Source organism: Cydia splendana, chromosome 26 (assembly GCF_910591565.1).
Source record: "Cydia splendana chromosome 26, ilCydSple1.2, whole genome shotgun sequence".
In the NCBI taxonomy this organism is placed as follows: domain Eukaryota; kingdom Metazoa; phylum Arthropoda; class Insecta; order Lepidoptera; family Tortricidae; genus Cydia; species Cydia splendana.
Window position 1 is genome coordinate 10810915 of NC_085985.1, and position 15998 is coordinate 10826912.

The following is a 15998-nucleotide window of genomic DNA, read 5'->3' on the forward strand; positions in this document are numbered from 1 at the left end:
ATGAGGCTTGTCAACTAATAGGGGGTCCTTAATATAGTAAAATGATCAACAATATTATTAGAAAACTTTTATTATGCAAAACTATTTAAGGAAAAATAAAGGCTTAAATAAACTTTCTCAAGGTTTATATTTCAAAAATGTTTTTTTTTTGTTTAAGGCATTAAGAAAGTATCCGGCGGTGCTTTAGAAGACTCATTCCTGGTAGAAGGAGTGGCGTTCAAGAAGACATTCTCGTATGCTGGCTTCGAGATGCAACCCAAGAGCTATGACTCCTGCAAGATTGCGCTGCTGAACATCGAGCTCGAGCTGAAGGCGGAAAGGGACAATGCTGAGGTAAGGTACAAAAAATACTGGGGATACTAGGTAAAAATACTTGGAGATACTAGGTAAAAATACTTGGGGATACTAGGTAAAAAATACTTTTACCTAGTATGCCCATAGTATGATAGTAGGTAATCAGCGCTGGTGGCATAGCGGTAAGAGCGTGCGACTTTCAATCCGGAGGTCGCGGGTTCAAACCCCGGCTCGTACTAATGAGTTTTTCGGAACTTATGTACAGTCAACTGTAAAAATGTCGGTGGACAAATCATCTCAAAAATATGTTCCATAACTCTTATGTCAGTGAATTAAGAACTATGGGACATATTTTTGAGTAAGTTGTGTCTACACCCATATTTTTACAGCTGACTGTACGAAATATCATTTGATATTTACCAGTCGCTTTTCGGTGAAGGAAAATATCGTGAGGGAACTGGTTGGAAATGGAAAAAGGCCATTTTTTAGGAAACCTTGTAGATTGGTGCGGCCTGGAAAAGGATTAATACTCATACGACCCAAATAGGTTCTTATTTCCGGCATGTTTGCTGAGGCACGCATGGATGATTTTTATGCAATAATGCGCAAACGTGTGGCCTCTCAAATGTGTCGCGTGCGGGGCAGCGCCAATAGCTTCTTAGCGGCAATAGGAGAGAGGCTAGATAACCCTTTTAAAATACATTGGGTGTCGCTGCATGCTCCTAAGTACCAGGACTGTAAATAGTAATTTTTAAGTTTTTATTAGGATAGGACTAGGATAAACTAACATAGATATAAGTAAATAGTATTGTACATAACTAACAAATATGGACTGTAATTTTGGTCTGAAATAAATATATATTGATTGATTGATTAATTCATGGTGCATAATACGGTTTTTCATAGTTACTTCGTTTTGTAACTTTTATATACGCCTATGATTATAACAACGGATCCAATTTCTGAATTCACTTGAGGATTCAAAGTATAATGAGGCATTGACTAAGCAAATATCACTACACCTTATAAAACTGGTCCCCCGCCGCGTCTGTCTGTTAGTCTGTACTAAACTCAAAAACTACTGAACAGATTTTCACGCGGTTTTCACTTATCAATAGAGTGATTCTTGAGGAAGGTTTAGGTGTATAATAGGGTATTATATACTGTATTTAAAATAAATTATTTTAAACCATGCATGAAATAACGCACCAGATAATTATTAGAAAAACAGATGAGATCCATTTTTAAACACAAGTTCTATTTAATAAATCGGAAAGTAATATAAAAAGTAGGTGAGTTGACCGTGACGTCACGATGTAATGTTTCATATAAATTCCAAAAAAGTAACCGATTTGAATAGTAGGAAAATACCCTATTTGATACCCGTGCGAAACTTTATCTTCAGGTACGTGTGGACAACGTGAAGGAATACCAGAAGGTGGTCGACGCCGAATGGCAGATCCTGTACGAGAAGCTTGAGGCGCTGCACAAGAGCGGAGCGAACGTGGTGCTGAGCAAGCTGCCTATTGGGGACGTCGCCACGCAATACTTCGCTGACCGGTAAGGAGATACTTGCGTGAATATGCCAATAATATCTGGGAGACATATAAAATCTCAAAAATGCGCGTTTTTCCAGAGATAAGGCCTAGATCGATTTATCGTCCCCGAATACCTTCATATATCAAATTTTATCGAAATCGCTAGAGCCGTTTCCGAGATCCCCGAGATATATATATATATATATATATATAAATAAATAAATAAACAAGAATTGCTCGTTCAAAGGATTTTTACTCGCAAGTAATAGGAAAAAAAATATTTGTAAATACTTGAAAATACTAGGTAAAAATACTTGGGCATACTCGGTAAAAAATACTTGAGGATACTAGGTGATCATATTCGGGCTACTTCTAAGTAGCATCAATTCAGCTTCGGTCTATTGGCGCTCGAACGCAGTGAAACTACCTCGGTAGAAATGGGTGCTTTTCATCCCTCGGTTAACAATGTACTATTTCACCACACCAGCTCGGAAAGGCTTACTTTGCACTTCAAAAACTGATAGCAAAGTTGCGTTTTATTCACATGTGAGGCAAAGTAATCAAATGCAAATTTTGAGTTGTTTTCTTATGTTTGCTGGTAGAATTGACTTTTAAATGATGACTTTGGATGATAAATATTTAATAACATTCATTTGGATTTGATTTGGTTTGATTTTGTTTGATATTTTACATTTAATATTTGTTTCGGGTTGGTGTGGTGAAAAAAATTGTGTTTCATTCGGGGGCAAATTTTGTTTAACCCTCGCAACGCTCAAGATTCCGTTTTTCGAACCACTCGCTACGCTCGTGGTTCAATTTTGGAATCTTTCGCTTGTTCGGGTATCAATATTAGCACGAGCGGTTAAACAACAACTTTGCCCCCGAGTAAAACAAATAACTATTGTACTACAGCGACATGTTCTGCGCGGGGCGCGTGCCGGACGAGGACCTGCGCCGCACGCAGCGCGCCTGCGGCGGCGCCGTGCTCAGCTCGACCCGCTCCCTCCCCGCCGAGGCGCTCGGCCACTGCGCACACTTCACCGAGAGGCAGATCGGCAGCGAGCGGTACAACATCTTCACCGGTCAGTCTACTTCTACCACAGAATCAATAATAGTACTGCCGTACAGAAAGGAAACTTCCTACGGAACCGAACTTTGACCGCGGTTCAGGGTCGAATGCTGTCCCTTTCCAATACAGGGCCCTATCCGTTTCGGCTATTTAGGGTTGTCAAAATTCAAGCCGTTATCTTATCTGTGGTCGTGCACGCAAAGGGACGTCAAGTTGTGTCGACCCTAATAATTCCTCGGAGCGATACTGAGCCGAGCGGAGCCGAGTTTGGCCGAAGTCGGGAGTTTCGCACCCCTGCTTCTGCTTCAACATTTATTCACCAAATAGGCCACGAGAGCACTTTTACACGTCAACATTGAATTTAAAAGTTCTCTTTTCGGTGTAGCTCTCTCCGTTTGACTCTATCCAGGGCCGCCTCCTTGATTTCCTTATACGACATTACAGCTACCTTTTCTTTTATTTGTGTTATGTAGCTTATCCTCGGCCTTCCCCTTCCTCTCTTGCCTGCAACCTTTCCTTCTGTTATGTTATTTATAAAAGCGTCATGTCGTATAAGGTGACCGATCACTTTCCGTCTCCTACTCTCTATTGTCCTCAACAGTTGCCTTTACATACGAGCAAAAATAATAACAATACGTCAACAATTTCATAAAAAATACAACTACCGATTCTAACTAACGTATTACAATTACTTAGAGATGTATATGGTCTCTTAATGTCGAATTACATAAAAAAAACTATAAAGTAAAAAACTATAAAGCGACATGTAGGGTTTTTCGCCAGCAACTGGCCACCTGCTAGTAACTGGCCACCCTAAACTAAAAATGAATTCCATTCCCCTAAACATATTTCATTTTAGTATAAGCTTTCAATAGCAGGCCAGCCTGCAATAACGAGCCACCTTATACTAAAATGAATTCTTGAATAATTTTAGGTTTAGACTCACTTGTTTTGAGTCACTCGACAGACATGTTTCGGAGAGCCTAGGTCTCCTTTCTCAAGCACTAACAGCTCGAGCAGCGTTCACGACGGCCGTGTACGGCAGTACGCGATACATAGAAACATGTCACACATTCAATGTTAGTATATCTCACAACAGTTTAAATTCATAAATGAATGCTGTTTATAGGTGAATAGAATTCATTTTTAGTTTAGGGTGGCCAGTTACTAACAGGTGACCAGTTACTAACAGGTGGCCAGTTGCTGGCGAATTACCCTCCTACTCACTTGTTGACCGAGCTACGAAAGGAACTTTCAAGGGATGTAAAATACTTGGTTGAAATACTAGATAAAATACTTGACTAGATCCTCCATTGCATTTGGGTCGCGGTAATAGGGATTATTACTGCAATGTTCTGCCGCCAGAGTGCAGCACTAATTTGTTTAGTAAACCATAGAGTAACTTATACATACTAGGCATTAAACAGTTTTTTGACAAGATTTTACTATGACATTGATGCATCAAGGCGGTTTGTTTACAGGTGGCCTGTCGCGAAACGCGAAAATGGAAATTTCGGTATCTGCCTCTGTATCGATCGAATAGAGGCAAGAGTGATAGAGAGGCAGAAACCGAACTTTCGATAGTCCGATAGCCCTCTAGGCAAAGTTTTGCGTAATATTCCCTATTTGCTGACCCTAACCATAAATATACCCTATTCCTGAATCCTGTCCTATCCATAACATTTTCTTTTCTTAGGTTATGAAAACCGCGGACGGCCTGATGGTAAATTAAAGTCTGTATTTTAATGTATATTTGTCAGTATTTTAGTATGGCAGTTTAGTTTGTCAGTGTTTTACGGTATCTAACATTAGCTAGTAATAGTAACCAACGCTCGGAACCGGTTTAAAAAAACGGTTTATTTCGGTTTTACTCCGAATTTTCATAAGAACGCTAATGATTGAACATCACTATTGTAATATAAATAAACCGGTTTATTAATCGAACGCCGAGACGGCGGCCGGCGCGGCTGTGTGCCGCGTAAACAAAGACACTAAATGGGAAGAAACCGGTTTTTAGTGTTCATAACCGGTTAATCTGACAAGAACTTAGTGGAAATGTTCTTCTAAAAACCTGTTTAAAAATAACGGTTTCACGAACGAAACCGAAATTAAAAGGTTTTGAGCCAACATGATAACGGTTTGGAAATTTTACCGGTTTCCGAACCTTGGTAGTAACAATATAAATCCATCTATGAATTAAAAGTATATAGTATGCTTTTCATTTAAAATATTACAGTGTATGGGCCATTTTATTTAAAGTTGTCCCCTACACTTTTTTTTTAATTTGTGGAATTTTATGTTATTTCTACTCAGAATCACGAGCTCTTTCGATCCTAATAGGAGAAAAAAAGTGCCCCAAGGTTTTTATTTCCATTCCGTTACCATTTTTCATAGACTTTGTATGGCGGTCACGGAATGGAAAGATCGAAAATTGTATGGAAATTTTGGGACACTTTTTTTCTCCTATTAGGATTAAAAGAGCTCATGATTCTGGGTAGAAATAACATGAAAAATCCCAAATTTTTAAAAAAAGTGTAGGGGACAACTTTAAATAAAATGGCCCCATGCTTTTGTAATTCGTTATTTTAAGTCGAGCCAATGATTATAACAACGGATCCAATTACTGATGTTTCTGAGGATAATTTGTTGAATGAGGCTCAAACTTCAGTATACAGGGTGTCCGTAAAACCAACGCCAAGACTTAACACATTCAACACCAAGAACCCGACTGTCGGGTACACTGTTCGTTGCGACTACGGGGCTATTCATAAATTACGTCATTTCAAATTAGGGGGGGGGGGTCTGGACATCGGATGACGGTAGCATGAAGTAGGAGGAAATGGGGTCATTTGAAGCATGATTTTTGGATGATTATAGGGGGGGGGGGGGTCAAAAATCGTCAAAAATCGATGACGTAATTTATGGACAGCCCCTACGCGCTACATACGACGAAACCGTGGCTACGCGCTACGAGCGTAACCCGTAGCACTTAGTGGTATTGAATGTGTTAAAGGGCTTATGGAACAGCTGATGGGTGCGTGAGGTTTTAGGATTACACTGAGCAACTTTTACTATGCGACCAACCCCGAAATCGCGAAGAAAAAATTTGGCTGTTTCATGCATTTAAGCTGGTCCATTTTCTATGGGAGGGTAAATAATTTTGAAGTCTTGGCTTTGGTTTTAGGGACACCCGAGGTGTATTATATTCCTGTTTGTACCTAAAATGTCTGTTGTACAACAGACACTTGATTGTCAATGTAAATATTGTAAATGTCGTAGTTAGGTAATGTAAATTCGCGAACCTTAAGTGGTTAATTAATATTAATTGCATAATAGGGTATTTCACTGTATTTAAAATAAAATATCTGGGAGACCGAGCTTTGCTCGGATAACATAATTTATCGCCCCCGAAAACATAATTTAACTAAATCGGGCCCGTAAACTTCTATGAATAAGGGGGTAAATAAATAACAAATAGTGTTTTATCTGTAGGTTGCCCGGCGGCTAAGACCTGCACGATGATATTGCGAGGTGGCGCCGAGCAGTTCTTGGAGGAGACCGAGCGCTCTCTGCACGACGCCATCATGATTGTGCGCCGCAGCATCAAGAACGACGCCCTGGTCGCTGGTACGTACTTGTAATACTTGTTGAATACTATTTATCTGTAGGTTGCCCGGCGGCTAAGACCTGCACGATGATATTGCGAGGTGGCGCCGAGCAGTTCTTGGAGGAGACCGAGCGCTCTCTGCACGACGCCATCATGATTGTGCGCCGCAGCATCAAGAACGACGCCCTGGTCGCTGGTACGTACTTGTTATACTTGTTGAATACTATTTATCTGTAGGTTGCCCGGCGGCTAAGACCTGCACGATGATATTGCGAGGTGGCGCCGAGCAGTTCCTGGAGGAGACCGAGCGCTCTCTGCACGACGCCATCATGATTGTGCGCCGCAGCATCAAGAACGACGCCCTGGTCGCTGGTACGTACTTGTAATACTTGTTGAATACTATTTATCTGTAGGTTGCCCGGCGGCTAAGACCTGCACGATGATATTGCGAGGTGGCGCCGAGCAGTTCCTGGAGGAGACCGAGCGCTCTCTGCACGACGCCATCATGATTGTGCGCCGCAGCATCAAGAACGACGCCCTGGTCGCTGGTACGTACTTGTAATACTTGTTGAATACTATTTATCTATAGGTTGCCCGGCGGCTAAGACCTGCACGATGATATTGCGAGGTGGCGCCGAGCAGTTCCTGGAGGAGACCGAGCGCTCTCTGCACGACGCCATCATGATTGTGCGCCGCAGCATCAAGAACGACGCCCTGGTCGCTGGTACGTACTTGTAATACTTGTTGAATACTATTTATCTGTAGGTTGCCCGGCGGCTAAGACCTGCACGATGATATTGCGAGGTGGCGCCGAGCAGTTCCTGGAGGAGACCGAGCGCTCTCTGCACGACGCCATCATGATTGTGCGCCGCAGCATCAAGAACGACGCCCTGGTCGCTGGTACGTACTTGTAATACTTGTTGAATACTATTTATCTGTAGGTTGCCCGGCGGCTAAGACCTGCACGATGATATTGCGAGGTGGCGCCGAGCAGTTCCTGGAGGAGACCGAGCGTTCTCTGCACGACGCCATCATGATTGTGCGCCGCAGCATCAAGAACGACGCCCTGGTCGCTGGTACGTACTTGTAATACTTGTTGAATACTATTTATCTGTAGGTTGCCCGGCGGCTAAGACCTGCACGATGATATTGCGAGGTGGCGCCGAGCAGTTCCTGGAGGAGACCGAGCGCTCTCTGCACGACGCCATCATGATTGTGCGCCGCAGCATCAAGAACGACGCCCTGGTCGCTGGTACGTACTTGTAATACTTGTTGAATACTATTTATCTGTAGGTTGCCCGGCGGCTAAGACCTGCACGATGATATTGCGAGGTGGCGCCGAGCAGTTCCTGGAGGAGACCGAGCGCTCTCTGCACGACGCCATCATGATTGTGCGCCGCAGCATCAAGAACGACGCCCTGGTCGCTGGTACGTACTTGTAATACTTGTTGAATACTATTTATCTGTAGGTTGCCCGGCGGCTAAGACCTGCACGATGATATTGCGAGGTGGCGCCGAGCAGTTCCTGGAGGAGACCGAGCGCTCTCTGCACGACGCCATCATGATTGTGCGCCGCAGCATCAAGAACGACGCCCTGGTCGCTGGTACGTACTTGTAATACTTGTTGAATACTATTTATCTGTAGGTTGCCCGGCGGCTAAGACCTGCACGATGATATTGCGAGGTGGCGCCGAGCAGTTCTTGGAGGAGACCGAGCGTTCTCTCCACGACGCCATCATGATTGTGCGCCGCAGCATCAAGAACGACGCCCTGGTCGCTGGTACGTACTTGTAATACTTGTTGAATACTATTTATCTGTAGGTTGCCCGGCGGCTAAGACCTGCACGATGATATTGCGAGGTGGCGCCGAGCAGTTCCTGGAGGAGACCGAGCGCTCTCTGCACGACGCCATTATGATTGTGCGCCGCAGCATCAAGAACGACGCCCTGGTCGCTGGTACGTACTTGTAATACTTGTTGAATACTATTTATCTGTAGGTTGCCCGGCGGCTAAGACCTGCACGATGATATTGCGAGGTGGCGCCGAGCAGTTCCTGGAGGAGACCGAGCGCTCTCTGCACGACGCCATTATGATTGTGCGCCGCAGCATCAAGAACGACGCCCTGGTCGCTGGTACGTACTTGTTATACTTGTTGAATACTATTTATCTGTAGGTTGCCCGGCGGCTAAGACCTGCACGATGATATTGCGAGGTGGCGCCGAGCAGTTCCTGGAGGAGACCGAGCGCTCTCTGCACGACGCCATTATGATTCTACGTACTTGTTGTACTTGTAAAAATACTAGGCAAAATCAGGCGTGGCTCACTCCGCGATTTCATCGCTTTGCTACAGGTAGCTAAAAGTACATCCGTTCCACACCAATTTTGGTGGCTAGCCATAAGCCGCGCGTGGCGCTGTCGCCACCTAGCGGCCATATCTGTCCTGATCGTAACAGACGCGTTTTGTTAGAGAGTGAGTCTTCTGTACCTAGTACTATTATTTATTCTGTGGTAAAATACTTATTACAAAGTTAAATACATACATTATTGCACATTTAGACGACCGGTCTGGCCTAGTGGGTAGTGACCCTGCCTGCGAAGCCGATGGTCCTGGGTTCGAATCCAGGATAGAACAGATATTTGTTCCTGAGTCATGGGTGCCCCCTGGCAACGGGAATGCACTTATTTTTTGGCCACCCTGTATAATACTTATAGTTTAAAAAAATCAAGGTGGTTGTTATAATTTATTGAAATTGAATAGCCGATGATTATAACAACGGATCCAATTACTGATTTTTGTGAGGATTCTAGTTGAATGAGGCTAAAATATCTCTTATTATAATATAATATTAAATATATGGATTATTTAAATATTTTGACGACCGGTCTGGCTTAGTGGGTAGTGACCCTGCCTGTGAAGCCGATGGTCCTGGGTTCGAATCCCGGTAAGGGCATTTATTTGTGTGATGAACACAGCTATTTGTACCTGTTGCTTTCTATGTATATAAGTATTTGTATATTATATATATCGTCGTCTAGTACCAACAACACAAGCCTTATTGAGCTTACTGTGGGACTAGGTCGATCTGTGTAAAATTGTCCTATATTTATATTTATTTATTATACGTTAGGTTAGCCGTTAAAAATGTTAAGTAAAATATTTGTACCAGGTGGCGGCGCAATCGACATGGAGATCTCCAAGCACCTCCGCGAGTACTCGAAGGGCGTTGCCGGCAAGGAGCAGCTGCTACTGGCCGCCATCGCCCGCGCCTTCGAGGCCATCCCGAGGCAGCTGTGCGACAACGCAGGCTTCGACGCCACCAACCTGCTCAACAAGCTGCGCCAGAAACATCATCAGGGTATGTGAACATCATTCTAGCCTTCAGTCGCCCACTGCTGAGCATAGTGTTTGAACCTATCACGGTTCAAACGCACCGAGCAATAGAATTACTAAAACTCCATAGCTACAGTCCAAAACGCAGACATATTCGCAGACAAGTGGCCGTCCCTACATCGTAGTATCAGGATTTTTTTAAACTCTACCTATGTTACTTAACCCTTTACCTGGCTGACAGTTCAAAAATGACAATCGAATGTCAGCCTTACTGATCGAAAATAGAACACATGTTTGAAGTGCCGCATGTGGGAAATATATATCCCTTAGCCAGGTAAAGGCTTAAAATATTTGGTACCAAAGTACTTGGTAAATTACTTGTTCAAAATACTAAGTAAATACATATATTCAAATACTTAGTATTTTAGGTAAATATACTTAGTATTATTACTTGCTGGGCCAAAGTAACACGGACTGGATCCCACAGGATGGATCTCGGGGCTGAGGAAGACCCAAACGGAGATAGCGACCTAGCGGATGACCCGATACATTCTGTGTGGAGTGGCGGGAGTGTACATTAGACAGAGCCAAGTGGCAGGAAAGAGGGGAGGTCTTTGCCCACCAGTGGGACCCACTAATAGGCTAATTAAAAAAAAAACACTTGCCAATGATTATAACAACGGATCCAATTACTGATATTTTTGAGGATTTAACCGCAATGAGGCTGCCTTACATTACAAAAAATAACACTTGCACACTCACAGTATTTGTAACACTAAATGCTTGTTGCAGGCGAGAAATGGTACGGCGTGGACATTCAGAAGGAGGACATCGCGGATAACTTCGCCAGCTGTGTGTGGGAGCCGGCCGTCGTGAAGATCAACGCGGTTACTGCTGCCTGCGAGGCCGCCGCGCAGGTAAAAATACTAGCTAATACTAGGTATAAATACTAGCTGATACTAGGTAAAAATATTTGAAAATACTAGCTAATGGGCATTTTTATTTTAACTTTTACTTTAAAGCGCGACTTACCAGGCTTAAAGTTCAGAAATGACAATCTGATGTCAGTCTTAACTGATCGAAAATAGAACACATGTTTGAAGTGCCGTATGTGGGAAATATATATCCCTTAGCCTGGTAAAGGGTTAAGACGTGTTTCAATAACGGCTAACCGTCACATTCCTGAAAAAATGTATGGGATTTGACATTGACCGTCAGTTTTGTGACGATTACTAACCGGTCGTTAATGGTACACAGTTAAGGCGACGGTAGCGGTGGGTAAAATATCAGATTCTGTCAATTTACCCCATTTCACACACAAGCGCACTTCACGCACACTACCTCACTTTACTGGGACAGGTCAGTGACCCATCATGTTTTTTTAAGATTGGACTTTTAGTTTAGTATTGACCACTAGCCTCCTTTGAGGGTAAAAGCATTCCATTTAAAGATGAAAGAGAAACAATGCATTTAATCTTGCTTTCCTTGTCTGTTCATGTCACACGTGACGTACCTATTTAATTCATTTGATTGTTGACTGTTTTACTACCTACTATTGCTTTGTCGAGATACGCGTTTTGTACAATTAAAGCGAATAAAACAAGATGTCATTAAGTCAGATGTAAAATGTTATTTACTACTCTATACGGTTTTTCATAAGGTGCAAAATCCATTCAATAGGAATTTAAATAAATAAAGTTTCAGCAGGGTGGCAATTCCATTTTGGCGGATAAAGCGAAACAGAATAGTTCTATCGAACCTGCTTACAAATTTTCACGAGAATCAGTTGAGAAATGTGATCTGCAAAGGAGAACATACAAAAGCATTTTTGCCCAAGCTGAAACGGAGACCTTTGCTAACGCTCGGCCAATGATGGTTTAGGTACACCTATAAAAAATGATTGTCCCTGCTGTAATTTTAATATCTTTATATTTCAACCGGTATAGTTTTACCTTCAAAAATAATCGGTATCGCTAAACAATAGCGGTACCTTACTACTTATACGTGCACGAAATCGGTATCTGCATAACTTGATTGTTAGTAAACTAACCTGGAAAATAATCTCAAAATCACCGAAACATTTATGTACAGTCACCTGCAATAATATGTTACGTCATTAGCGCCAACTTTGCCTCCAGGGAAACTTTGCCCAAAACGACAATTTTAAACAAATTCGTTAATGTAGAAAAATTGATAATAGTTATGGCCACCCTGCTGTTTTTAGTAGAACATTGGTTATATTTCTGACAAAGTATATGCCAAACTTGTGCATAACTTGACTTGGGAATTTTGAGTTTGAGCGAGTTGTCTAATATAGGGTATATTTCGGCGGGCAAAAAATTGATAAATAATGAATGCAAGTAGAAAAAATTGAGAACCCTTTGACAAATATTTCCGGGTTTCAGTTATAACACATGAAGCATAGATTATGTCAATTGAGATTTAAACTAATAAGGCCTAAATACACAAAAGTTTTAGCGGTGGGCAAAGTAATCCGGTAATTTGGCAGCTATACCAACATTGCCCACCACCAAAAACGGATTAGGGTTGTCACTTTCATCTAATTTACCCAACTTCGCAAGTAAAAGAAGGTTATGTTTGTACACTAAAATAAGTTTATAAATATATACTGTATTAAATTTGTCTTATTATCCTTTATTTAGATGTTTTATCCCGTTAACGAATGAAAACACAACAAAAATCATATTTTTGGTCATTAAACTATTGTAACAGATTTTCTCAAAAGTGACAACCCTAGCCTTTGTAAAATGCTTAGGCGAGCCTTATTTGCAAATGGGCAAAAACGGGTAGGCAACATTGCCCAGCAAATTTATTTAAAAGTTTTTACACTTATCGCTAAGTTATTAACAGGGAATAGTAGGATTGCCCAAAACCTTTAAGTGATCCTTAGACATCATCATCATATATACGAGCTGTATTTGAATACCAAATTGACGTGGGCCATATGATGTGATTTTTTTTGAGAAATTCGTGTTTAAAAAAAAAAGCAGGCAAAGTTGATGATAATGAGTAATGACGGTACCTACTCTTCGAAGGTCGCAAAAATATGTGACATGCTCTTATGGTTCTACAAATAAGATCGTGTCAGATATTTTTGCGGCCTTCGTTGTGTAACATAAATTGCAGGTGACTGTACATTTGGAATAATTATTTTATTTAGTTTCAACGAAAGTTTCAAGTTTAGTACGAAAATACTTCAGATATGCAATATGCACAAAATGTAGACCTAATCGAAATAAAACATTGCTTTTTATAGTAAATTTATAAAACATTCGATACATAGGTATACATAACAATAACCAGGCCACAACGCTATTGGCCTGTAAGCTTCATCTCGGTCTCCAAAGCCGCAAAAACTTGCTAGTACTTAGTGCTGGTCTAGCCTTTATTTTTTCTTGAAGATTTTCAGAGAACAGCACGTACACGCATTATACATATAGACGGAATGAACGGCATAATCATAATAATTTATTCGTCGCAATCCATGGTATTACAGATTTAGTTACAAGACTTTCAGGTATTACTTATACGAATTACATAACTCTTCCTGTTAATAGGCAATATTTTAATATAAAAGTTCTATAATATAAATCAAGATTACAGTTGTCATCAAAATTCATTGACATACAGAAGTCAAATACGTTTTTAAAATGACGCAAAATGATACCAGCATAATAAAAATTGATCCCAATCAGTAAAGATGAGTCTTTAAACTTTTTTCATTTTAAGCGAGTTTTGAAGGAAGATAATACTTAAATTCGGCTGTAATCGTATTATTTTAATATAGTTTACTGCGGTTTTCAACAATAATGACCCGTAAATAACAGCAAATGAAATTTAAATGAGACGCGAGCTGATATTTATGTACCCTATTTTTTGAAATACATTTTATCTACTGGTATGCTTTCTCGTGTGCGTATATGATTTAATGTCAATATAATTGTCAAAAGCAAGAAAATCAAGCTGTCATTTTCATTTGAAGAAGTACACGTGTGCTCCGGTGTAGCCCCAACGGGCATCTGACTTGAAGAAGAATTTTGAGTGATGTCGTCAATGTATGGAAATTGTTCGAAAGTTTACATTTGAGATTGAATTTCTGTGTTGTCTTTGTGAGTAAAAATATAAATCGATAATAAATTGGTAGCTGAATTATCTAGCTTCCAAAATCATACAATAATTCAATTACTGTCAAAGACAAAATTGTTTTGCTTCTGTCTCAAACGGAACTCCATATTTTGATTTTTTGATACTTTTAGTGTCGGTTTGTAGAGAATAACAGCAAATTAAAAATATAATGGCATAAAGAGTCGGTACACGGTTTCTTCGTGAATAAATTTACGTGTAATTTAATGCAATTATCAAACATTTATTGAACAAATTATGGTTACAAAGTGAGGTCTAAATCGAAAACGTCATATACCGGCCCCTTAAGTGAAAAGCCCCTAATAATAGGTAAAAATATTTGAAAATACTTGAAAATACTACCTGGAGCAGAGTAACAAGCGTCATATGCATAGATGGTAGCATCCTATAGAAGTGGTATACGCGTGCCTCCGTGAGGGACAAAACATACGGAATGCGACACTGTGATTGGTCGAATTCATTTGTTGCCCACCATAAGGGCTGATTTAGATGGCGGGCGAACTCGTATGCGATTTTAGTTACATTGAAGACTATTGGTTACATCCAATTCAGCCGACCAATGAAATACCGCAATGTAATGAAACTCGCATACGAGTTCTCGCACCGTCTAAATGAGCCTTAATCCATACTAAATTTACGGTGGGTAATTTAAAAAAAATGTGAGACTGTGACAAGGACTAACAATATACATAAGACTATCCCGTTCGGTCATTTCCCCCTACCCGTCATGCCCGATATAGTTATATACTAGATTCATGGTTTATTGGCTAAACTAGATACTAGGTAAATCAATTATTTTAGAAATTTTAATTCTAGCCGATGATTATGACAACGGATCCAATTACTGATGTTTGTGAGGATTCTAGTTTAATGAGGCTACAATAAGGGATATTACTGCAATGTTCTGCCGCCAGAGTGCAGCACTACCGACTCAGTAAATTCATAGACTAACTTATACATACTGTGCCTTGAACTGTTTTTTGACAAGATTTCACAGACAATAAAATATGACATTGATCTTCGAGCAACACCGGCTTCCGACACATCGGAAGGGAGGGGCCCAAGCGATATCTCACCGTACAAATCTTTCTGCCATTTTTCGCGGGGGGAAAGGTGCACATAGTCGCACTTCTCACACACTTACATACAAAATCCAATCTGTAATGACGACACAAATACATAGAAAATGACACACGTCAAAGACAAATCTTGCAAACCTCGATCTCTTTTTGTGTACGGACGAGTGACAAGTGTCACAACACGCACACTAACACATTTTCGTTGAAGTATGTTATTGTATTCTGAGAGATGAGAAGTCGGATTTGTCGCTCGACCGATCCGCAATTTGTACTGAGCGAGCAAAATCGATAAATCCAACAATTACATGAGACTAAAATATAATAATTGTGTTTGAATGTAATTAAACGTATGATATGTAAAAAAAAATATTACATGTGAAATGTAACACTTTCTTTTTGTAAATTTGATGTCCCCGACCTCTTTTTATAACAAAAAACCGAGCAAACAGGCTTTTTTGTGCAGCAGTGTTCACGCGCGCGTCTGGACTCGGTCTAGTGAAAAATCCAAGTGCAACTAGTTTTATTACCCGCGCTAGATTAGATTGACGCGCTAATCTTGTACCTCGGCAGAGGGGAAATAGTGCGAATGCCGCCTCCCTTCCGTGTTGCTCGAAGACATTGATGTATCAAGGCGGTTTGTTAACAAGGGCCTACCGGGAAACGCGAAAATCGAAATTTAGTTATCTGCCTCTTTATCGCTCGAATAAGCAAGAGTGATAGAGAGGCAGAAACCGAACTGTCGATTGTCGTGTTTCACGGTAGGCCATGTGATTGACGTAGTGACTCATGATGTGTCATTGATGTTTGTTTACTGTATGTGCTAGTTGTGCCACCTACGCAGAGCTTTGCCTAATATTCCCTAAAACAACCAATTTCATGGTTGATCTGAAGGTCCAAGGGAGTATCCACTCTATCT

The 15998-nt window shown here is 41.1% G+C and overlaps 1 protein-coding gene across 1 annotated transcript in view; it reads left to right on the forward strand.

The window, feature by feature from the left end:
* The window catches only part of LOC134803439 (T-complex protein 1 subunit eta), a 53622-nt gene that overhangs the window by 34762 nt on the left and 2862 nt on the right, over positions 1-15998 (forward strand). The window contains exons 8-13 of the mRNA XM_063776257.1: positions 158-333; positions 1700-1854; positions 2745-2914; positions 6394-6528; positions 9676-9864; positions 10632-10756. Of these exons, the coding sequence (XP_063632327.1) occupies positions 158-333; positions 1700-1854; positions 2745-2914; positions 6394-6528; positions 9676-9864; positions 10632-10756 (950 nt within the window). The remainder of the gene's footprint in view (positions 1-157; positions 334-1699; positions 1855-2744; positions 2915-6393; positions 6529-9675; positions 9865-10631; positions 10757-15998) is intronic.